This window comes from Papilio xuthus, unplaced genomic scaffold (genome assembly GCF_000836235.2).
Source record: "Papilio xuthus unplaced genomic scaffold, Pxut_1.1 DF824888.1, whole genome shotgun sequence".
NCBI classification, from domain to species: Eukaryota; Metazoa; Arthropoda; class Insecta; order Lepidoptera; family Papilionidae; genus Papilio; species Papilio xuthus.
Genome location: NW_013533761.1, coordinates 269915 through 297013, shown reverse-complemented (window position 1 = coordinate 297013; position 27099 = coordinate 269915). Strand labels below are relative to the sequence as shown.

The 27099-nt window shown below is 32.0% G+C and overlaps 1 protein-coding gene across 1 annotated transcript; it reads right to left on the bottom strand.

Moving 5' to 3' along the window:
* Window positions 1-2474: 2474 nt before the first annotated feature.
* On the bottom strand, window positions 2475-3268 carry LOC106127072 (uncharacterized). Its single transcript, XM_013325015.1, has 3 exons — window positions 3181-3268; window positions 2934-3032; window positions 2475-2795 (listed from the first exon to the last, which is right to left on the bottom strand). The coding sequence occupies exons 1-3, from the start codon at window positions 3265-3267 to the stop codon at window positions 2475-2477; spliced, it is 507 nt and encodes a 168-aa protein (XP_013180469.1). The 5' UTR covers window position 3268.
* Window positions 3269-27099: the final 23831 nt, after the last annotated feature.

The following is a 27099-nucleotide window of genomic DNA, read 5'->3' as shown; positions in this document are numbered from 1 at the left end:
TGGGCATGTTATGCGGAGGCATGATGACGATATAAAAAAAAAAGAAGTAATGAGATTGAATGTGGATGGCTACAAAGGTAGAGGAAGACAAAAAAAACTTCCATCTCTTCAACATTTAAAGACCCTTGTCTTGCCAAGTCAATACTGCGGTTTGATGTTTATCATTAAAATATATAATATAATATATTTTATTTATGTATGTATCAATACAGATATTTATTGCCAAATCTTGAGGAGCGTGATAAGAAATACAATATTTCACGACGCTAGCTAAAGTTTTGATGTTGAATGTGGTTAACATTTCTTTTTGTTTCTAAATTAATAATTTAATTAGTCCATCATCACCAGATGCACTACAGACTCGGTTAGGCTTGGGCCTGATCCAGTAAATTTCTTCAAGTCAGTGCCGATATTTTTGAGATCTCGTTGGGCATTGTTCAACCTTCCCAATTTCGTCTTTTGCATGATCTACGTCCAGAGGAACCAGAAAGTTGACTTTCTCCTAGAAGCTTGGGTGCTCTGCAGTCACTTACCTTCTTTTGGTTCTGACTTATATGGAAATCGTCACCCTTTATTGTATGCCTGAATCACAATTTTAAACTGTAGAATAATTTAAGAACTGAAGAACAAGAGAGTTGAAAAGAAGAGTTGCTTCTCAGCTGCATTCCCAGGTTTCACAAGTTTAGTGGAGGTGGTTATCCAGGTTCCGGTTCGTTCTTTGCTGAAAAGTATGCTTCCATCTTGGATCAAGAAAAAAACGGTCAATGAACGGATATGTGTGGACCGCCGCGCTATGGATTGCAGGACCAGGATAGTGCGCTGTACTCTCCTCCGAATTGAAGACCAATTGTACCGGTTTTCGGCCATCAAGGTTTTCACTTGTCTGGATCTGGTCTCTAGTTTTGCCAGGTATCAATAACTGAAGAGTCGTGCTATGGAACTGCGTTCATTGATCAGTTTAAATACGATCGAATCCCGTTCGTGTTGGTGAGCGTGTCGTCGAACGTCGTTTTCAGCAGACTATTGATGGAATACTGTTCGAAGCCAAGATTTGGTGTGGATGTTTCGTTATCGCTTCTATGGATGTAACTGAGGAGTTGCAGTGGTTGGTAAGGTTCTGGAGCGGCTTAGTGGCGGAGGAATTGTCGTTTTTTTTCCTCTACGCTGTTTATTTTCTTGACTACGAGTGCAAGCGAAGTTCATTTTGGTTACCATGGAACCGAGGCTGTATCAGAGGTTTTTTTTAAACCTATAAACCAGCGCGAACTGGATGGATATCTTGACCACTGGATACTTTGGAAGATTAATTAAATATTAGGTTTTATTAGAAGATCAGTGAAGTAATCTTTTAAAAAGGGATAAAAGAATAATCATTGCGTGGCAGTGGAGTCCTGTTTCTCAAACGTGGAAGGAAATGTTGACTGAATGACCGCCGGAGCACAATTCTACGGTGGTGCGTGTAAGGGCGAATTAGCTGGCGTTCGTTCGAATGTGTCAGAGCCGCGACCCAGTTGAGAGAGTTGAACTTGAATTCCTTACGTGTGTTTATGTCTCGGCTGTCGAGGATGGGAAACAAGAATGGATCACCTCTGTCCAGTTATTCGATGAAAAGTCGAAGACGATTAAGGCAATGCTTTAAGATTCAGATTTAATTAGATGTTCACAACATTCATAAATAACCGGATTTATTGAATTGTTCAAGATGATCATAGTAAAGAGGAGATGAATAATGAAAATAAAGATCTAACCTATTTGTATAGGTCGACCTAGTACAAAGCCAATGTTCAAATTTATAAAGTTACTGTTCGATTTATAATTTCATATTTAATTGGTAACCTATTAGTCTAGTTTAATTAAAACAACTAATAGTTTTTTAAAGTTGATGTTAAAACAGTTAACGATTGTGATCGAACGATGTATTCTTTATGTATATTCAACAAGTGTTTAATAACTACAAGCGAAGGGACTCGCTTTTAGCAGGAAGGCCGAGCTGTAAGCCATTTCATATATTCTGTAATTCCTTAACGTAAAACGTTATTTAGTCTATGCTATAAGTCAATAACACTTTTGTTTATTTAATATAACAACATTAATCATTTGTATTACGATCCAAAAGATTATTTAAATATTTGATTCTCAAATATAAAATAGAAGTATACAACTTATCATGTTAATTATCTGACGGTATTTCGTTATCGTAAATTAAAAGTATTGTAATTGCTCGTCTGAATGACGGCCATGTTTTTCTGACATTCGGGGAATGAGAATGACAATGTAACAGCGGTGTTTTTGAAAAAGTTGTTGTTTACAATTCTAAAGGAAATATATGAGTTAAAGAAGACTATGTTTTATTTGAAAAAGTATTCTCCGGCTGTGACTCCCACACTTAAAGGTAAATATTAATTTAATTAAATTAATAATTCCTTGCAAACATAATTGGTCCTTCACAACACTTTAACCCTAAACATAAAAATCTATACATTTGTGATAGTTAGTCTTCTTGGGCTTTTAGGTCTATTTAAATTATTCCCCGAACCTCGAACATGGACCTGCACTGAGCTGTGCACGTCACCCGAATGTAGACTAGCCGCTCGGGAGGTCCGGGGTGAAGGCACGCAGACCCTGAGGTCCACGGCGCTGTGTAGGCTGGCCGCGCGCGAGGACCTCGGTGTTGTGTGAGAGAGGTCTGCGGGAGTCACCAGCGCGGGCAGGTCTGCTGCGGAGCGCGACCTCCGTGGTGGACTTTCTGGAATTAATGCCATGCCGCCACCCACGCTGCCCACGAATACTGAGTTCTGGAAAATACCTATACTTTAAGATAGTGAAAGTGAAAGATAAACTTAAAAATAAGACAAAACTACAATGCAGCACTGAAGCCAGGATTTCAGTTTTAAAGTTAGTCTAAAAAAATTAGAAGAACTCTGAGTACGTACCTGTCTGGGCCTATGCGAGAGGTAGGCGTAGGGCTGGTAGGAAGTGAAGGAAGGGCCGTAGTCGTACGACATGCAGGCGCGCGACATTGAGGCTCGGTGCTACAATAAATACTCTTTAGAAATTTAGAAATTTTAGCTATTGGTTAGTAATAAAAAATAGCAAAGACGGACAAAACTTTAATGTTAGACTCTTAACTCCAATACAATGTCTTAGAAATTTTAAAAATAACGAAATATCAAGACTCACATGTGATGGTACAGACACTGCATTTTCAGTGAGTACGCAACTCTGTCGATGTTGCTGTTGGAACTTCGGTTGATACGGCTCCAGCATCCTGCCAAATGTTTTCAATAATATATTTGTTTCTATAAAATTGAAAAGAAAAATAATGATCTCAATTTATATATGAGAAGGATTGGTTTTACACATGTCTTAGCAGAATTAAAGTGTTCCCAAATCTCAAACATTGCTTGCAACTACGTACAGGTGACACACCTGATCTTTCCCCAGCGGTTAAAGAAGAGCGCGATAGCAGCCGCCCACAGCAGCAGCACAAAGCTAACAATCAGCGCCTCCTCAGCGCGAACCACCACGCCCCCGTCCTCTACAGACAACAATGACATAGTAAGCAAAGTCCTTCAACTTATGAAAGTCTCGAGCCCCTTGGCAGGGACGTATGTAACTAGCGACGTGTAAAGAGGACACAGATTTTTGTGATACTGAAGTTAAGTAAGATGAAATTAACATATTATAATAGATGGAATAACAAAATCAATGGCTTAGGATAGAGAATACCAACACGCGAGAACAAAAACAACATTTCTATTTTTTATCAATTATAAGATTGTCATACTGACCGACATCGAGAAGAGAGAAGTTGCCAGTGGGTGGCGGGGGAGGGGGTGAGTCTGTGGGGTGCAGACGCAGCACGACCTCGGCGGGGGGTCCGCCCGTCGCGCCCGACCACTCTGCAAACGAGTTGAAACCTTATACCATGACATAACTTGCCTTGTGGTAGCCGGCAGATGCTGGACGCATTTTTACCTTCTCAATTTACTTCCGACATGGTATACTACGACACAACGCCTTGGTTCACAGTGTATTAGGTTTCTATACTATTTTCAATACAATTTTTTGTCAATAAAGCCTTTTTGAATCAAGGTTAAAAATGTGGGCTTGGAATTGACGATAATGGTATAATCGTGAATTAGTATCTATGAAGCAATTAGTATTTTATTATTCACTTAAATATTTCTAGTTTTGGTGGAATTTGAAAAAAATACCTGCACCTTGTTGGTGCTAAAATATTAATTTTTATTTTACATTATGTTAGTTTATGATAGATTTAGACTCATATTAAATAAATGTTTACACGAGCGTTAATAAATTGTGTTTAATTTATTCACAATGAAGTTTGTCCTTTGAATTATGGGATCTTTTTGAGTGTACAGATAACTGAGCAAAAAGGTTAACATTTGAAATTCATAACACATCTCTGCGCAGTAATTATGTGAACAAATTTGTCAAGTCTTTATAGAAATCATTCATTTAGTCTCTGAGCCTTTGTTCATAACTTTTATTCCAACTTACTGATTCGTTTTCATTTTGTTTAAAATGTTTTTTTAAGACTTCGTTAAAACAATTCAACTTCAAAATTAATTTAAACTGCAGTTCAGATGTGCACTTATATTAAACAAAATGATCTCAAAATTACCACGAGTTTATATACGGTACTGAAATAACTTAGTAAATGAACTTGTTTCCTGTATTAAAAGTGATACGATTTACCAAACCGTAAAACGATATATTTTTGTAATTAATTTGTGTTAATATTATTTACAAACAATAAATTCACCTCTATTTCATGTGTACATGATGATAAATAATTATGTTACCACTACCATATCTGCATAAAAACATATCCCCCATTTTCAAATGTTACGGCAGTGTAAACCTGCGTTAACTGCAACTGATCGCTTTACCACTCTCACCCGCGGAGATGCGCGACGTTGTGGCGGCGGGAGCGGGGGGCGCAGGGGGCGAGGCCACTTCCTTCTTCTGCGACGTTCTGTCTGGCTCGGGTTGAACAGTGCTGCCATCTGCTAGATCTGAAATAAAATAATGTCTAAAAAACAAGAATTGACATAACAAATTATTTAATGTAAATTAAGAAACATGAAAAAATTTCAAAGCAAAATCAACTATTCACCGTCTTGAACACATACAAATAACCGCTTCAGAAATAAACTTCAATCGTAAATGTCAATACAATTTACTTTAACATCATACAATCATACAATTACTGTCAGCTTTCGTACAAATAAACTGGAAAACTAAAAGGTTACTGTAAATTATCTACAGTTCAAACAAAAGGGCAATTCTAACTGACCGCCTTTGATGAACTGTTCAAACATTTAAACCTGTCACAGACGTTAGGTTTTGCATGACAGTTTTGATTTTACACACGTAATATACAGACAAAGAGATTCAAATATAATATGTAGTATACATCTTAAATCTCTTTGTGTACATAACGTTTGTAAATCAAAACTGTACAATTATTTAAACTATGACACTCGAGTAAGCCTGTCGGTTATGCCTGCAAGGTACATATAACCTAACGTGTGTAGTTTGCATTAGGAGCGTCACTCAAATAGTTTGAAGGTTTTCTGTAATAACGCAGCATGTATTGTTAAACATCGCCCATACCTTTAATTCCATTAAACTATCAATAATAATTTATGTGCTTGTATATCGGCTTTTGTTTTTAGGGGTGTAAAAAAAAATATATAAAGATTTAAACTTAATCAATGCGGCAAAGAAAAGGTGTGATTTGTTACATATTTTTTAATTACTCGTAGAAGACACTATTTAATCGTCTGTTGATATTATTTATAGATAACATTACAATGTCCGCGACCTTCAGCACACATAACAAATTACGTTATTTTGGGTTTTAATTCATTTAAACACATTTGGTCAATTCCCACAGAGTCGCTGCGACAATATCAATATTCGTCAACATGACGTATTATTTCAGTTTTTGGGTAGTGTATATATAATTAACTGTAAATATAATTGGTAAGATTTTAATTATTAAAACACTGTACAAGTTATATTTAACATTTTGGACACGATTTAAGAATGAAACAGATAACAATGTTAAAAAATAATACCATTTTTTTATTGATTTAACTATATATATACTTTTTAATTATAAAGGATCATAAAAAACATTTGTGTAGGCGGAGTTTTGGCAATGAATTGTCTGTAGGAGTGGTCGATACTACCTGTGTATGTTATCAATTTCTATCGAATACATTTTTAATATAGACTCGCGTTATACAGACTATTAAAAGACAGACTAATTGTCATCAATAAATGTTAATAGTTGATTGAAATCAAAGTGATTATTTTATACACGTGGTAGCGTCCAGTTTTTGTGCCTTTATTATTAATTTTTCAGGGACATAATAATAGACTTATTAAATTTTAAGTGAGTCCTGATTAGCTAAGATTTTATTGATTATCTTCACATAACCATAGAGCTATTGTTTTGTCGTATTAATATTATGTTAATATATTTGGGATTTAGTTAAATTAAAAAACAATTGTACTTTGTAGGGACATTTATATTTGCGACAGAGTTTAATAGGGAATAGGTCTCTGGTTAATCAGAAAAGGTCCCACGGTCGCGACCTCGCAATCATTTACGTTGAACGACGAAGAGTGGTCGCGAATGAAACAAGAAAAAATTAAATTAATTATCCAATAAAATAAGAAAAATATGGCACCGATACTTCTATCGATGGATAAATAACAATTAATTTAATTTAACATTTACGAACAATCCGTTTAAGGAGGCGTTTCAGTTATTAGTGTTTGTTATTTATATCCGTGTATGTAACATCTAACTATGTTATTGATCATATGGAGTGAGAAGCAATCTCTTTAGCAATCCCGAGAGATGCTCTTGCCTCCATACAACATTATCTAAACAAAATAATTTAGTTCCATTTACTTGTTGTATTAAACAGTAATTTACGCATAGCAATTTAACAATTTGCTATGCGTAAATTGTCTCTCCGTGAGTTTCCACTACACAGATGTAGGATATTTTGTTTATTTTTATATAAAAGCAAATTTAGTGAAAAAGAATTTCGAGATGACTATTATTGCAAAAATCGATAAATAATGTGGACGTTAGAATGTCAATTGACTTCCTCGCGCCGGAAGTGACTCGATTGCGTCGAAGTTAAAAACATCGAGCACTCCATCACAACGGAATCTTTACAAATAATAAAAATTACGATTTTACTTTCCTTATTGTTTTTGTGTTTGTGTTTATTTGAATGATTTACACAAATATTTTCTTCGTTAGAATAGGAAGTTGTAAAATGTTGTTGCAATATAAAAAATATTGCGTGTAAAGTTGCCAATGCAATTTACTGTTTAAAAGATGAGAAAGTGAGATTATTTAACTAAAATGCTAGTCCATACATATTTTAAGAAGACTGAATCCAATTCCGCTGATTTGAAAACTGGCAGCCATCTCAGCATTAAAAAAAATTAACCTAGTTTGTCAACTAATTACTACCTATAATCTATTGAAATAGAATAATAACGTAGATACTACGATAGACGAAAAAAATACTTGCGAGCCCGAATGTAAAAGAAATCAATAGTCGTTTAAACCTAGATAGACGATAAAGTTAGTCGTGGGTTTCCATTGATACCAGAAGAGGCAACAAAATGTTTCCGTACAGGTGTTATTTCGTCAGTGGAAATGCAGTTAGTTAGCAGGAATATGTAAAGAGAATAAATAATTTCGTATTTCGTACTTTTTAATATTGTACTTTAAAAGTCAAAAGTACATAAAAAAGCGGACGTTTCTTTCATAATCAATATTCTCGCACTAAAAACCTTTGCAAAGTTTACGTGATTTACTTAATACTTCATAAAGATTGGCATTTTTCGTTACTTTGAGCATGCGATAACAGAAACAAGCAGTATAAGTGTGATTAGCGGCTTACATAAGTATTTGCCGCTGTTTGTTAACTACGAGGTAAGCACGCGATGCGGTGGATGTCTCCGTATTGTATAGGGTTGTCAAATACATTAAATAAAGACTTGAACACTGGTGGCAGAAATAAATGACGACCAGTGCTTCAACCTTTGACTACTAAAAAAAAGAAGGATAGTAATAAGCGCCATCTGTTGGCATAGTTTCTCATTGTCCCAAAGACCCAAAAGCATCGATATTGAATCTAAAGTCAGAATATATATCTTACAAATCCGATGCAGCCCTAGTACTGACCTAAGTTTTATTTCACCTGCAAACATTGATACGACGTTTAAGTGTTAAAAGTTTGTAAACTTTTTTTCCAGTTGAATTAGTGGCTTACGGGTCCGTAATCGTTGAACATTCGTAATATTTTTATGTTAGAAAGGAAAGTCAGCGCGGTTTATTTTTAACTATTTTACTTATTTTATCGCATGCTGTCTATTAAATTTCGCAGTTGAAAAACTTACAAAAGCTCCAATTCTTGACGTGATAACGTCTTATAAACCGATGAACGCCAGCTACACGCACGTAAAAGTATGACTGTTTGTCACGTTCCACCTCAGCCGACAGACCGACTTTACATTTTAGTTTTTTTATTCAACAACTATTTGTTAGGACGGGAAACATTTAATTGGAATAAATTATAGAGCCTACATTTCTAAAAGATACTTCAAATATTGCACAATTTCGAATATGTTATAACAAAAAATAATATCTTGAATATAAATTATCGGGTTGATGTAATATCGAGCTGATACTGTATCGACGTTATTGTGACAAAGTAATTGACCTCCACCTCACAAACTCCAAGTTAATTACATTCGGCCACAAAGGGATTTACACCGGGAACAGCTATCTTCTCAATTTGTTTTATTTACATTTACGTTAATATCACATATCGAAAACTGATGAAAAATGAAAAATAATTTAATAAAATCCAAAAACTTAAGTTTACATTGAATAGTTAAGTTGAGAAATTCATTATTATCATGATTAAAGATGATTGAATACATGATCACATGACTAAGTACTTTGGGTACAAAAGGTTCTAGGATATTAATAATTTAAATGAAAACGTTACAATCTTCTTACCAATTTGTCGTTTTGCTCTGATTTTGATTTGCTTGTGTCCTGAGCTTCTTTCTTTTTTTCTTCTAGTCCAATACACTGCCCTGTCTGAGAAAAAATATATTATTTTATGGAATAAACTCTCAGTAAATATGTTTAATTATTTAATTTCTTTCGAACATTAAAAAAGTTGCCTCTTTTTAAATAAAAAAAAAATTAGAGCTCACTTAAATGGTACGTGAATAATTCGAATGGCTTAACAACATAAATCCTTCAAGAATCCATTAAGCTAGAATCAGTCACTAAAAAAGGTAACTACAAATGTTGAATAGAAGCAATAGATAGAAGTAGTTTCCAATAGAAAGAGGTCTTTACCTCTGATAACGTTCAGTTCATATCATTACAATTGAGTCTTGTTCAAAATAAAGTATTTGGTTCGTCTTCTTTAATATAACGAAACACAATGCGGCACCAGATGCTGAGCCGATTCACATTTAATATAGAAACCCTTGAAGGGAACAATACAGGCTAAGAATGAAGCCATTGTTAGAGTTTGAATCATCTTTGGTCTAATTTGAAACCCTAGTAACCTAATGGTTTTATGTTATATTCGAAATACATTAACTTGAAAACTTGTATTCACCATTTCACAATAGCTTTGAGGACAATATAAATAAAGTTATTTAAGCACTTCTTTTATTTCGGTAGAGGCTTTTTAGTGAAATTACTTATGACATTTTAAACCATTAATTATTTTCAATTTAGAAGTTTTATTATATTTTTATAAATGCTCTGTAATAGTTCTAAAATGTTCTAAAATGGAATGACGAATTATGATGCCATATTTTTGCGATGACTTAAATATCAAAGCAATACTTTTTGAAATACTTTCAAGTTAAATATACTTAGTTTTAATCTAGTTCTAAGAAATATAATGTTTTTTTTAATTACAAATCATAAAACTCATATCTATAAGAAAGTGCATAGCGTTGCGAACAGACAATAGCGATATTAATTAAGTTTGCGAAAGTTATATGAACCCACGGCAACGCTCATAGATAACTTCTAAACTTTCATGAAAGGTGAAAACTTGTAATAACTTTATGAGAACCTGGTGTTTTGTGTTCAGAAAAGTTTTTTATAAACTTGAAATAATATAAAGATCGTGTTGTGTTTCAGTTGAATTAGTTTTCCTTTTCAAATAATAATTTAAGACGAAGATAAGAGTACTCACCACATGTATATTCTTGCTAATCCTATATTTATAATAAAACCCTACACGATATTAAGTCTTTTATCAATTCCGAAGTTCTATTTTCTTCACAGAATAGATCCATGCACTTCATCTTGTTACAAACGTCGAAGAAATTGACTATAAAGTTATTTATCTTTTTAAATTTAAATGTATTTCGCATGAACTGTGAAGTATGCAGAGGTCAATGACACGTAACTTAGTTAATATAAGCGAGTGTTCGGCTCGCCTTTGCCTTTGATGTTGCTTTCACATGAATTCTCCAAGTTAATACTCTCTAAGGTATACTACATACGATAATTGTTTTGTTTTAAGTCAGTCAACCTCGCCTCTGTGCGTATTAATATCTTGATTTTATTGTGAAGGTACCAGTTTAAGGTTTAAGTGACCCTTTCCACATAGCGGCTAGTCGCGCGCGACCACTATTTGGAAGAAGTCGCGCGTTTAATTCTGCCGTGGTGTCACACCTTCTCAACAAGCATGGTCAGCTGCTAAGTGAAAAAAGGGTGTTATTTAAAAAAAACTATTTAATCATATAGAACAATTTTCAATTTTAATTCCTTTTCAATTCTATTTCTTTATAATAGCTATACAGATTCATTTCATTGTATGCGTATAATACTTTCGAAGCTTATTAAGATAATAAAAGTGGATTTAGAATCGATTTCAGTCCAACTATCTCAACTATTTTACAAAGCGTTGATCGGTGAATCCCGTGGACGCGCCGCTCTCCACACTATTGTGAGGCTCGGCACTATCGATAACTACCAACGCTATTTATTTTATAACTAGAATATTCTACAAATAGTCCTATAATGGCAAATTAATAGACATTATTTTTTTTATGTTGTAAGGATCACTCGAGCAAATAGTTTTAGGAAACTTATTGATAATTTCAATAAAATAAATGAGACTGTGTAAATGTTAAATTTTATATACTTTGCAATTGTTTATACTGTAAAAGGTAACATTAATTGATAATAAGAAATAACCAGAAAAAGAACATTTGTGTAATGTTGGTAGAGGCGTTGATTCCATTACGCGCGGCCATTAGCCACTATAAGCACTAATTTAGGTCTTCTTCGATAGGTGCGGTCACAAATTATACATAATAATAAAATAAACACATATCTAAAACCTTGACATTTAGAGATAATGTGCATTAAAATTATTTATCAGTAATTATGAAACATATAGAACGTAGAACGTAAGTTATATAGACCGTAGTTAGTCGTTGTGAACAAGATTATCACATCAGTTTCCGACTTAATAACTTATAACGAGCTTTCCTGAGCTTTCTATCTTACGCTGTAATGAAATTATATATACATTTCATGCTAGTGTATGATGGGAAGAGAAATATCAGAGAGAGAGAAATATCCTCTCCTCTGTCAACTGAAGGTGACAAACCCATCGGTAAACTTTTAACTTATTCTAAAAGGTATAAACAAAAAGAAAACTTGACTGTTTACAACAAAACAAATATACCGAATGTTAAATATCACACAAATTACGCACCTCGTTTGCTTTTAAGGTCGTCCTCAAGAAATGCGACATAATTCTATTAGTCTGGCAGTGTAACGCAGTGGCTGTTATATTAAATGTTAAACGTAGCAAAAATACCAACAAAAATAGAACTTGTTTTTGTAAATGCTTTTATTCTAAATAGTTCAAGAATACGTTGGTCTTTATACTGGTTTTTCTCATAGTAATTTATTTAAATTAACTTAAAATATTAAAACTTAACTGAAGAAAATTTATTCTATCCAAAATTAATTTAAACGAAAATGATTATTAAAATAAGTTTTTATACGTATTTTAATCATTATCCTTAAGCCAGAATCAAATAATGTAATCGTGTTACTCGATCATAAAAGATATTTTTTTAATAAACTGTACCATGGTGACATCTTTCTATGAAAGGTGAAATTTTTCATTGTAGAGACGTAGCGACATTTGGTCGTGATCATTTAAACTCAAGATTATTTAAAATTAAAAAAATGTTCCGTCCGTTTGTCTTCCTTGACTTCTAAAATTGCGGCGACAGATGAAGCCTTCTAAAAACTTGAACAAAAACTGTCGAGAAAGTTTTTATTTATGCGAGCCGCTTAATGCGAAATTCTTAAAACGAGCGCGATATTTTTATTACTCAAAGTAAATGCTATTCTTTTCTATTTAACAAAATTTTCTTATTTATTCTTACGTATAAAATTACGAAGATGGTTTAACAATGCTTATAGAGTTTAACTCAATGAAGTTGCATTCATTTGGATATAAAACTTATTCAGTGAATACAATTAAACACCACAGATATCTAATAGGACGACGACTATGACTTAGGAGCCTTCAAGAAAAGAGCGTACACCTTCCTTAAAGGCCGGCAACGCATCTGCGGTTCCTATGGCGCTGCGGATGTCCATGGGCGTCGGATCAAATAATATTAGGCGATTCGTTGCTCGTTTGCCCCCTTCTCCTATAAAAAAAATGTATCATTTTCTAGTAAAGTTAACTGCTATAAAGATTTCTATGGTTTTAGTTATCACTAATTGCGGGAATAGACAAATATACACTTAATTCGCTAAGACTAAGGATTACAATGAGATAAACACTTGACTCTTTTTTATCCAACATTCATACGTCTACAAATATAACTTGTCAATTATGGTTACCTTTTAAAATTAAAAATTCTTTATTGACACAAAAAAGACATTTTCACAAAAATTTTGTGGGCTTTGTCTCCTGAACTAGTAAATACTGTGTTTCAGGAGACAGCACCTTCTCTTATCTATTGCCTTAAGTTTATATAGATTCTTAACATATATGTAATTAAGTGTAAATTATTATTATTTACGATATATGTACGATAGTGTGTGCTTGTGCATGTGCGCTTGTGTGCTTAGGTATGTATTATTTTGTTTATGGTTTTTACTACTTTTCTTTATTATTGCTGTATTTAGGAAATCAACTAATAACAACCATTCGTGTGGGACGCCTCTCACCATTGATATCTGATGTATTAACAGTAAAAAAAAATATTTTAACGTATTAATTAAATAATTAAAGCCAATGTCCTATGTCCATGGCACAGACAATATTTCGTTATCTATTCAGGTTAATTGAGTCGGTTGTATCAGGGCCGCCAAAGCTTTCGGAATATGTCGACTCAGCTTAATTAGATGCTGTGTAAACGGCTCTTTATTTTAGAGTTAGGTTTACAACCAAATATTTAAGCGCGATATATGTTGTGATAATATGCTAATATTAAACAAAATTCATAAGAGAGTGGGATGATGATAAGGATTTTCATCATCGACGATATCTATGTCGTTTACCTACTATGTTAAATGCATTCTGTGTTATATATTCTGCATCATAATTCATAGTAGCTGCGCCTCCTTATTGCGGCGAGTGCGTGACAGCCCTAACAGGATCCTGAGCGCCTTGACGGAAAGGTGGGACTCGGCGATGCTAGAGCATTGGATACATTTACATGTAGACTAGCGCATTCTGGCATCGCTGAGGAAACTTCACTTCTTCTTCTTCTTTTTAATTTAAATTGTTTATACTAACATTCGTTTTTTAAGCTATTACTAACCCTAGAATAAGAATATGGATCCATGTCATCTGAGATAAATAAATTATTATTATTATTAATTTTCATATACATTTATTTATCACATTTCTAATATAATACATTTCATATAAAAAAAAAAAATATATATACAAAACATATTATATTAAAAAGAGAACACCACCGGCTGCGGAATCCCATGACTCAAACAACCAGTGGTCAGGGCTGCAGAGACAGGAACCTTCTCACGATGCGCGCGGTTTCTAGGATAACTGCCTTTTGTATCGGGCCCTTAATCCAACTGTTTAGCGAGAGCTTCTTGAGATGTTGGTCGAAGCTCTTCGCTATCAGTCCATTTACCGATACGACTATCGGAATAATGGTAGTCGATTTCATACGCCACATGGCGGTAACCTCGTGAGCCAAATCTAGGTATTTTAACACTTTTTCCTTTTCAGCTTTCACGAGATTCTCGTCATGTGGAATAGTGACATCGACTAACATTACACAACTCTCAGACCGGTCTATTATTACTATATCGGGCCTATTGGCAGCAATAGTCCTATCCGTAATAATTATTATTATTATTATTATTATAGTATGTCTGTTAAAAACCGCATTGTATTTATATGGATATCTGAATGCGTCAGTTTAACTGCATTTAGCTAAATTGGTCACTCGTTCACTCTTTTCTCTAAGTAAATACAAAAGTTTAAAGCTTACAGCTTTCAACCGAGAGCTTAAAAGACTTAAGTCTCGCGCGTCTTCATTAATTATAGCAAGCTTTTGTCCCCGGATTTGTCAGCTGCACCTTATTTGTGACGAAGTTTGCGGCGGAGTGCGATGCAATTAGACATCTTTTGTACAGAGAAAGAACAAATGAAGACGAGGGAAATAAATAAGAGAATAATGTGTAGTATCAGCCAGTATCAAGAAAATCTTTTTTCTTTAGTACTCTTTAATCGGTTTCTCGGTTATCTTTGTTTTTTCAATGATTAATTGCATAATTTATTGATTACATTCCTATTTAATCAAAATGTCTATAAATACCATCTTTTAATATAACTTAACATTTTCAGACTCGTAATTTTAAAAGTGTATTCAAAGTCCTCAATAAAAAAGGTTAAAAGTTAGAATTATGAAATATTTGCTTTTACTTTGATTTAAATAGAAATTGATTGAATAATTGTATTAATAACCGACAAATCTATCTTGGTCCCCAAGGAAGAAGATTTGTCCTTGATATCGAGGTCGCATGATTGTGGCGGGATATTCTGAAGGGCAGGAAATTTCGACGCCGTTTTCGAAGTAAGCACTTATCCCTATTTGTTAACCTTCGTGTAACATTAAAGGAGAGCAACGTTTGGGGGAAAATTATGTACCGGAGTCGTCCTTTTATGTAAAATGTTCTGCATAAAAAGATATCATTTTTATATTTCATAGTTTATAAAAACTAACTAAAAAGTATAAACCTTTTTATACACGCGGACATTGTGCGATCGTATGTGGAAAGCGAAAACTCGAAATAAAGTACAAATTCACAATTTTATACTGGCATTCAAAAATATGAAAGCTATAAAAATCTGGTAAAACGACACGAACATATCGTGATCCGCGACATTTGTGGCGTTTTCGTTCGATAAGTACGAGCTCCAAAGCAAGTATGATATTTTATTCAAATCAAATCGATCGACCCTTCGCCGGCCATCGATTTGATATCGCTACAAAGTCATTAACATTGTATCAAGCTTATATCACTACAAATGTAGACATCACATGATTTTTTGTTAACGAAAACAAAGTTTTACTTATTAAGACATTAAAACTGTACTGTTCATCTGTGCTAGTCCACTGTAGGGCCTTCCTCCATGCCTTTCATATTGTGCATACTCTGATAAAATTTTATATCAAATTAATAAGTATGTCTATCGGTACCTAAATTTTCTTGTATTCATGTGTTAAAATTCTGAAGCGGCTAGTAATTAGGAACATTGAAGAACTTAATTAAAACTTACTCGTGGAAGTTACGTTGTCAGGAATGATGTATGAGTTGGTAAAGGAAAAGGAACATTACTTAACTATTTCGGCATTTACTCGACTCTTATAATTACAATCGTTACGCTTTATCCCTTTAAATCTCTCTTGATAAATACGAAAGAGGAACATTTTATATAGACTTAAAATGACAAAATTTGAACAAATTAAAATTTAGAAAATTAAATTTTAATTAATCTAAAGATAACATTTATAACTTGGAATAGCTTCCAACGAATTGTTAATAATATTATACTACATTCAGAGTAAATAATATCCTCTCTAAATTTTATTTAAGTCCCTTGGAAGCTCCTTACTTTGAGCATATGATAAACAATAACGGCTATTTTAAAAGTCGTAATGACACAACTGTTTGTGCATGACACCGTGACAGGGTGACGATAATTGAGCGCGTCACATGGAGGTGGTCTCATGACGAAATTTTCATTTGGTTTTTATTAACTTGTCTGTAGACATATTGGCGCACTAGGAGATGGGACTATTTAAGTAATCATTAAACATATCTAGTGACACCCATCATCTTACTAACATTGTAAATGCGAATATTTGGATGTATGAAACGATGTTTGTTAGAAGGTATCACCAGTACGGCTGCGTGAATCTCGGTGCAATTTGGCATCGATGTAGAACATAGTCTAAAAGGCTACTAATTTAATTTGCTAGGTAGTTAAAAATAAACAAGTAAAAAATAAACTTAATTATATAAACTGCAGTAAAAGTGTGAAAATATTTGCTCAATTTCATATAAGAAACTTATGAAATATTGTAACAATTGTTAGAGCATTTTGGTACACATTACTCATTTGTTTTGTAACACTGCGGACGTTTGTTTCGGTTTATATTCAATACAAAGCATTTAAACAACATCTGCTACTTTTAGCGCACCTAAAGTACAGTAAGTAAAGCGCAATAAATTTTCTCGATTGTCCGGTATTATTCTCGGTAATAGGTTAAGTTAATTTATGACTTTTATAATCTTCATTGCGAATACTTTCCTTCTGTTGTCAAATTTCAATTAACTTTTGATTGTATTTAATTATAAAGTATCTAATGTTATCTATCCCACAAAAATGTTTTAACAAGTAATTTTTACTCTTAAGTTTTTCAATATGACTTATATTGTATCGTGGCCTACTTAAGTATCTTAGTAATCACTTACCAGCATAGTCAATTAATTTTGTATGCGATTCTTTCTTAAACAGCTGCATTAGTTCTAAAATGTTTCCTAATAATTAATTTCAAATATGTCCCATACATATAACTTTGAACATTCCATCACCAAATAAAATAAATAAAATCCGTTTTATAGTCTTTAAACTCCACCTTTATAATATTATTTACTTGGAACGTTACTCGAAAACTTCGTAAAAAGTACAACTACGTACGTATTCGTAGTAAGTTCGTTGGGCGCGCTCGCGAGAGACGTGCGTCTACAGGCCTCTACGGCGTAGCACTGGCTACTTTGGTAGCAAAACTCACTTATCACTTGTACTTAAGTACAGAACCAAATTGGATATAAAAAGATGGTTTTAGTGTCTTTATATATTTAATACATGAGTATGTTAGAGCTTGTACGTGGACAAAATAATTACTTTTGTAAGTAAAAATTAAGTAGAAATATGTTACATATAGAGACACAGCGCAAACTTTTAATATGCACATAAAATAAAAATATATAATGTGTATTCTAACTTCATAATATTTTATTTTACATATTTACTTATAATTTAATTGTAAGATACGATATTATAAAACGAATGTTTACGAAAACTAGCCTAAGATGTAATCCAACCCTAAGTATGTAATTATTACCCCTTAGCTTTGCATAAGTTCAAAAATACGTTTGTTTTATATATAACAAAATAAATTAGGTATATAATGAAACATAGTTGGGGCACGTTGTTGGTATATAAATAAATTATACTTATATTATTGAAACTATGCATTTAATTGCATAATTTTATATTTCGGGTCATCTAAATATATTATATTGTTGCCCAATGGCCCTCCTTTTCCTGCTCTTGTATTTCTCAAGTACTATAAACAAAATAAGCATTGTCGGTGCTTCTGATGTTTGAGTTCACTTGACGCTCTTCTGTTTTGTATTATATTGTCATATTTTTATTTATAGCATAAAACTAATTAGCGACAATTTTATAACATTAAGCTACAACTTTAAATAACTTTCGAATTACAATTAGTAAATAATGTAAATAAATAAGAATCGGCACAGCATATCTACGCATTTCTTTCCAGAACGTTAACCAAAGACGGCCTTCATTTGCCGCCTTCGCGTATCAGCAGTTTTACAAACCACATGCGAATTAATTGTTTAGAAATTCTGTTGGTAAGCAGTTTCTTGGGCAACGAATTTCTAATGAATACTATTATAAGATGAGGTGGGAAAATCACAGCTGTTACAAATTTTTACGCCGAAGTCGCGGCATAATCTTAATATATTACAAAGTTTTATGAAATATATTGATTTAGAGAGATTATTAGGTTATTTTTTGTTCAATAAGAAAAACATTTTTAAACGTTATATCGCAACACAAACCAGCATTTTAGAAGAAAAGTATAATAAAGTAAGAAGGAAGAGATGAAAGAATGGACCTGCAACATCTCCTTGTTTCAAACTTATAAGAAATATCTTTAACTCTTTAACTTTTTTAACTTTTTTTCTGTCCTTGTCTACTGATATTTACAATAAGAAATTAAGACTTAATTGAGTTCTAGTTCCTAGCGAATGTACTGAAGGTCAGACGCTGTATCTCACATCTGTTCTCTATCAGCTAGGACTTCATTTGATTGTTTACAGAGTACATTAACATTTTTATTAATCAACTTGATATAAAGCAAACAACTAAAATGTAATTGTCTTTCAAATGCGGCTTTAGTTTAGTCCTACTGTACAACTAATTTGTAAACACAATGACGACACATATTTTATTGCTACTTGATGATATAAAAACATATCCTTATCCATGTGTCTTAGGGTAGATTCTCTGAACAATATTTATCATACGATGTGATTTGTTATATACATTAAAACTTATGTAATTAGCAGTAAGATCATTACTATGTAATTGATGTAACACATTAGTGGCACAACATGTACATGCCTAACTAAGTGTTGTTATTCTCAGATAATATCGTTATTGTTTGAGATTCATCTTTTGTAATACATTATTTTACGCATAGTTTAAGTAAAATTTAATCATGCGTTACGCAAAAAAAAACTAATTTCAATTTTATATTCCCAAACACAGTTTTTTTTAATGTTGTGACTTTATAAGTAAGAAACAGTATTATTGTATATACACATATGAAATAGTAAGTACTTGAGTATAAAATTTATACTAGGGTCAAAAAAGTATTTGGAAGGCACGTGAATAATGCATTAAGGCAGTGCGACGGACATTGTAGTAATACCGTCTTTAAAGTGGAGGCTTTCACATATTTTTGCGGCTAACAGTTCGACATTCCTAGCTTAAGAAATTCGACTTATATTAAAAGAAAATGTGACTCGGTTTACAATATAAGGATTACTTATTTAATACCTTAAGATTATTGACGATTTACAGTAAATTTGTAGCGTAATCGGAATTTTTTTATTGGATCTATGAAAAGTCAATAATCTTATTAAAATACTAAATGTGAAAATTTGCATGTTTGTATGTTTATTACACGGTAGCTCCAGAACTACTAAAAAGATCTATGTGTTTGAAAGGGATATTAGGTACTTCCTGGAATAGCGCAAAGGCTGCTCAGTTTTGTTGTTTATTTCAAGTAAATGTATTCGCGGACAATAGCTAGGGAAATAATAAAATAGAAGAATTATAAATATTTAAAAATTATACTTTTAAATTATTTGTAATAAAGTTACGTATTTTAAATGTGTATTAAATCCAGTTAGTTGAACCCGCGTCGTTGTTTAATTTGTCACGCAAACGAACGATTTATTTAAAAATCATACGCCCAGTTACCGAGCAAGCGAGTTACCACACAATAATTACGTTAGGCGCTTTTACTATGACTATTATGTATCCCTTGTGTATGGTGATCGATAATTACATTTAGGACACTAGACTTTTGTTATTTTCCTCTTTGTAGTAATACAGTTTGAAAAAACTTTAGGCAAATAACGTTATATAAATTTTAATATATGTTTCCGCGAGACCATTCACAAAATTAGATAGTAGTTATTCAAGAAGTGAGATCTCTGACAATTAATGTAACGCATGTGAAGTGGCTTAGGGCTGTGAGAGTCGAGTATTATTTGAAAATAAATATCATTAAAAGTTAAGAAGTAACTATTAGTAACAGAATTTAGTAATAGAGGTAGTAAAGAGTAATATTGTGAAGAAAAATTGACAACCCTATTTTAATTACCCAGTTCAATTTGCTAAGAACTTAATGTTGTTCGTTGTAGGATTCACATAGAAATAGCTGCCATAATAATTCCCTTTGCAATACCACTTAAGATTTAAACAGAGCTTATCCATCATTTAACTTAAAATCATTGAATTTGAGAGTAAATGCAAATTTTATTGCAAATTATTTTTTTATAGATGGTGTGGCATAATGGTGAAGATTGTATATTCTTCATCAAGGTAAGATATAAGAATCCTTCTTAGAATAGTCAAATAAATCGTAGCTCGTCGGCAGTTAAATCTTACTGAACTTGACTGTCTACGATAAAATTCAATTTTGGAAAAATCTTTTGTTAACCGTTCAATAGAATTTTAACTTGCGGGACGCTAGAGTTTTAGCAAATTAAATTTCATCCTCAATACTATTGTTCGTTTTAAATTGAAAACCTTTGTCAAAGTAAAAACTGACGAATATTAAATATTGTACGTAATTAAAAATATTGATAAGTTTAATTTAGTATTTGTACTTTAAGGTTCTATCGCTTATATTCTTTTATTAATAATTACTTGAATTAGAGTAATCTAATATCAATATATAGATTGTATGATATCAAACAACAGGGTGGTATTTATCACGCATTTGACATGTCACTGTTTACTAGTGTAGGCTCCCACTGACAATGAACTTGTAGCTTTTAGTAATTGAAAACGGGGTGTGTTTGAACTCGACAAATATACATTAGAATAAAGTGCTAATACAACGTTTTATACAACATTTGTCAAGTGTTTTAACATAAACTAAATGCTATAATATCTCTCTGTTTACGGTTATTTATTATAAAATTAAAAAGAATATAAAAACTATTGAATATTTTATAATAATATGTTAAAAGGTTTTTTTTTGGAGTTCATATCAAACATGACTGATTTGTTCGCGTATTATAAACTTATAAAATGTTATTTTCTATATTATAATATAATAAAGTGGTTCGTTATAAAACGAAGGGAATACGATATCTTATAGACCAGCACCGCGAAGACTCAGTCTCACATATAGTATACGACCACACACAGCCTCTAGTTACTTATGTAGTTTGTTTCTTCTCATTTAACTTATACTACACATATTTTACCTCACCTTTGTCCTAAATTTTACCGGTTTTTTTAATGTCCAGAAATAAGATATCTATTTCCACAGATTATAGGCATTTTCTTTTCCTTAAATTACAATAATTGATGTTATAGTTAAACCTACACATTCGACCTATATATTTGCTGACTTTACAACCGTTTAACGTGTATACGATACATACGATACGTGCGTCCTGGACGATAAGTCCAGGGGCACTAAAATAAATATCAGTTTAACAGCGCCGTAACTAGAGTTCTCTGTTTTTATTGTCACGTCAACTGTCATGTGTTGGCTGCAGCCATAGACGGTGTTATCAAGAAGCATTAAAGAAATAGGTCACTAGGATATTTTTTAAACATACATATTCTTATGCGTAATGTCATGAAAACACGAACGAAAGGAACATTCTTAAAATGTTTTTTTCTAATGGAAAGTTGTTTAACATAATCGATTAATGACTATTCAAACTATTATTAAGGTGTTTGACGTTACTAAGTTGAAAGCTATTTAAATAAAAGCCGACATACATGAACCGCCTGTAGCCGATATGAACACATTAAAGCAGTAGGTAAAGGCTTAGTACACTGTAAATGATTCTTTATTCATTTGCTTGTAACAGTTCGTGTATGGCAGTCCTAAATGAAAAAAATATACGGGACAGTGTAATGTGCATCATAATTTTTTCATAACGATAATATTTCCAATGTATTTAGAATATAGCATGCATTATTAATATAAAGCTATTCAGTTTCTCTAAGAGATAGATAAGTCGCTCGTAAAATGTTCGCAAGACTTTATTGCCTCTATTACTTCTTTCACGGATTTTATTGTTATTTCCTTTTAATTTTATTATACCTCGCAATAACTGGAAAGCGATATAATAACACGATTTATCTGAAAATTATTGAAACAAATATAAATTATCTTCGTGTTCATTGTACCTACAATAATTTATATAGCAATATTAACATCTTTTTTATATTTAATATTGTTTATATTCCTTTTATTTGTATAGTTTTAATTGTTTAACAAAATCATATTTCTTTCACAAAAATGTACTTATCAATTCTTACATCTCTTACAATTTTTTCTGAGAGTTATTTTTTAACTTTTTGAATAAGATAATGAGGGAAGGTTGTGAATAAAATATTACCTCCATCAGTTAAATTGTCGGCTATAATTCAGACAAGATAAGACATTCCTCTTCTCAGTTGCTTCAAACTCCTTTTGTATGCCAAAATGTCGCGAGCAAAATGTTTACAGAATCTAATGTCCCATACTGATAGTACTATATTTGCTCGCATTTTGTATTTTACATAAAAAATTTCTTGATATAAAAAAAGAAATTAAAAAATATTATCTAATACATCTACATTCTACACTAATATTAAATAAGAGAGCAAGAATTTATATTATCGTACTTTTGTAACGAATAAAAACTACTCGACAGATATCAAAATTTTGTCACCATCAGAATGCTTCATTACCCTACGTAAAATAGGCTACATTTAATAATAAAAAATATATCTACCAGTGCGATGCTAGAACCTACTGCTAGTTGCCTATTACTTGAATTGCGCTAGTTGTATAAATTACTACGATATTTATTTTTACCAGCGAGTTTACTCCTACATTTAGGAAGAGCTTATCATGTGAGTGAGGACTACAATGTGGCGTGTCCTGTTGTAATTAGAGACGACATATCACGCTAGATGGCGCTTCACAAGTTGCTGCACTGTTGAATTGCAATCTTATACGATTCTTGTAAATTATTTTTGTTGACAAGTTTACTAATAAGTTTGTACTGACGAAATAAGCGTCAATAGCCTAATGGTTAAGGATACGGATTTCCGATCACGAGGTCGGGGGTTCGAATCCCGCCATTCGACTATTGTCGTAAACCATATCTTAGCACAAGCCTAGAGCTTAGTTGGAATGGTAAAAGAAATATTAGTAAATTTCCAAAAAAATCTGCTAATATTTCAAAAAAAAAAAATAGTGATCTGTTTTTATAACAATATCTCTTATGAGGAGAGGTAACTTTTCTTCTTTCCAATAATACTTTAGACAAATTTTTTGATAAAATATGACATTTATTTTGCCATATGTTCCAGCTATCGCGTAAAATATTGAAGATTCCAATTGCACCCGAGGGAAATTATTTTTCATGTGGCATGCACACGCATTCGCCGTTTTATCTACTTAGTTATTGTAATAACATAATTTTCTGGATACATTTTATGGAAGAAATGTATTTTTGTAAGAAAAAAATTATTTTTAGGGTTAAGAAACCTTTAATATATCTGATTATTTTGATATAACAAAAAATGCTTATCATTTTACAATATTAAAAAAACACATACATAAAAATACACACGAATTGATAACTTGCTTTTATAGTCGGTTAAAACATTGATTGAACTAACATAGAAATGATTCCAGTCTCTACAAATATGAATAACAAATTGATAAAATATATTCGCTTTTAACAATATACTTTTGTTTGATTTTATATGTAGTTCGTTAAACTGGTAATTAAAATAACAACTGCCTTATAACGATGTGATATATCACATTGGATGAATCGATAACATTTTTTTTTTCGTTACTAAATTACTCTTTTTCATTTCCATACATCGGTTTACATTTCAGATTAAAATATGCAAATACAAGGCAGTGGTAAAAGTGAACACGCTGTATAATGAGCAGCATGTATCAGTGTAATTGCAATTATTCAGATAAACCTCAGGAATTTGCAGCGCAACTTTTTCACGTTCTCTTTTAATTTATCATAACCTCGTACTGAATTTAATGTTTACGAAATGAGATATTTATAAAAAAAAACTCAAAGTTCAGACAACTCGACAAACAGACAAACTCGGTTGGAAATAGGACAAGAGTAAAAAGAGGACCATTCTTTATTTCATTATTCTACTCATTGTATTTTGATATCTTAGTTAGTCGTCGTCTTTGTTATGTAGATTGTATTGGCTTGGCCAACGTCCAGCCAGATTAATGTCAATTACCAAAACACTTGCCATCCGTGTTGGCTTGTTATTTGCCAAACTGTTTCTATGATCTACGGGGTGTTCAAACAATGCCTTTTTTACATACACATTTGTTTCATTTTACGAAATAATGAGATTTGTACGTGGTTATACTTATGTATGAACTCTTAGCTCTTTTGTTTTTAAAACAAATTCAACGAAATCTTTAAAATAAGATCTAAATCTAGAAACTAAACAAACTAAGCGAAACACTAGATTTATCTTGGCTTTATGTTTTGGTTTATAAAATGACTTCACAAAATGAGACACAAAGCAACTTAACTAAGAATGGTTGAAATTTATTTCTCTTTAGGAAGTCTGTTGGCCACTGACAAGAGGGTATTTTCAGGCTATATTTCAAATAACGAAGAGTTGAGTGCCACAAGAATACCCTTCAGTGAGTTGCAGCTTTTATAAAAGGATTTCGCGGAGGTCATTTCGTTTTGAATTCATTGTAATTATTTTTACGTTTAAAAATTTTCTCTTGATATTTTGTATTTATAGCCATCAGTTATTAAATCAAGTTATTTGTGGAGAGTAATAGCACTGTTATAAATTTATTTATCGTAATAATAAATGTAACAATTTAAATCAATTTCTTGATCTAATTCCTCGTCTAAATCAACTGCTCATGCCGAGTTTTCACGGCGTGGACAATCTAAGAGATCAGTTGTCTCCTAATTTGTTATTTCTTATTACTAGATGGCGCTAATAGCATTTGAATACACTTCGCATAATTTATTCTTTTTCTGTTTCTTTAGTATTATACTTATACAATAACATTGTTCCAAATGTGTGCAGCGCTTTACTTGTATCGATAAAACATAAAATAAAATTGGATTCGCAGAGCTTCGAGTAGTTTCGAGCAATGCAATTCACAGCTCTTCAATCGACCCCAACCAGAATAGATTCCGTCCAGAACTTTATTACGGTTCTTTCTAAAAAAAATTTTAAAGAAAAATTCTAGGACAATGCATACTTCATTCGCTTGTAATTAAATATTCAAACGTTGTAATTGATTATTGTAGGTATTTATTATATTAATTACTAATTTGTGTATTATGTAATGTCATTTACATAATAACAAAGTTGAATACTGACCTCGTGCAAATTAATTACCAGTAGGCGGACAATGACAAGGGTTTGTCGGCCAGCGTCGATTCCAATTACAATATCTGTTATCATTATCTCACTTAAAAATTCTTTTAAGATATTTATCTCTTAATAATAGAATTTCCATTCGAAAATGTAAGAAAAAATTGGAGAACTATTTCATAATATATTCAAATTAGATTTAGAGAGACGAGATTAGAAGTGAATCAAATCTTTAACGAAAAGCCGCACTTAAAGGTAAGTTAACTTAAGATTTAGTATAAGAAATCTTCACTAAGGGACTGTTTATGTGAGCATAAAACAAAATTTAATCTTATTGTTTTTTTTTTACAAAAATAAATGTTGCGTTACTAAATACGGAATCTGTAGAAGATAAATGGATGCTATATCTGCTTATCTCTTTGAATTACGCTGTCGTTCTCTCAAATCCTCGGGATTAAATCAAAACAAATGACTTTCTTATTAAATGCTTAAGTTAACTGTTAGTTAATACAAGAACACATTTATCACATATCTCATGTTACAAATAAAAGTAGCGTTTCGGATTTCAAAAATATTTTTTAGAGAAAAATAATGAAATAAAATAGAGTAACATATTAAAGCAACGATGTTTCTTTATCAGGAGTTTTCACGAGAGTGATTTCAAGTATTATGCTTATATTTGTAAAGGAAAAATGATATTATCTACTATAGGTAAAATACATTTTGAAAGATATCGAATGATATAAAATGACTACATTTTATTTGAACATTGTTACTGAAAATATTTAATTGCTTATTTCTATTTCAACATACAATTTGTTTTTTCGAGCGTTGTTATTAAAAACTTGTTTATAAAAATACAAATCGCTTCAAAAAAGTATTATTTTGTTTAAAAAATCTTTATTTTTAAGGGTCCAACTTTTTCTGGCGTTGCTCAAACATAAGTAACAAACATACATTGCTTCTTAGTCACACAGCTTAATAACTTATTAGTTAAATGGTCTTCTAATATTATGTGTAAAGTGAAGTGACGTCACAGTCACACGCAGTAGAGAGTCATAATTCATATATAAGACAGTGAATGTGACGAGGGTCATATCTGAGAACAATCCTCATTTTACATTTCAATGTCAGCCTCACTTCACACTATGAAAGTATTCACTAATATTATTATACAAATTACAATTTATGAAATACCTTGAAAATTAATCTCTTCAGCTTTTGAATAAATATCGAAATATGGATAATATAATATACTAGCTGTCGCCCGCGTCTCAGCCCGCCCAAAATTAATAAAACAAGTAAATTAGTAGCCTATGTGATCTTCCAGACTATGTTCTATATCACCTCCAAATTTCAACGAAATCCGTTCAGCTGTTTTGGAGATACCTTCGAACAAATATTCATCTAAACATTCGCATTTATAATATTAGTAAGAATTGAGATAACTGAGGAATAGCAAAGTTTTAAAAGATATAGGACCGAGGTCACGGCACAAAAGTTTAAT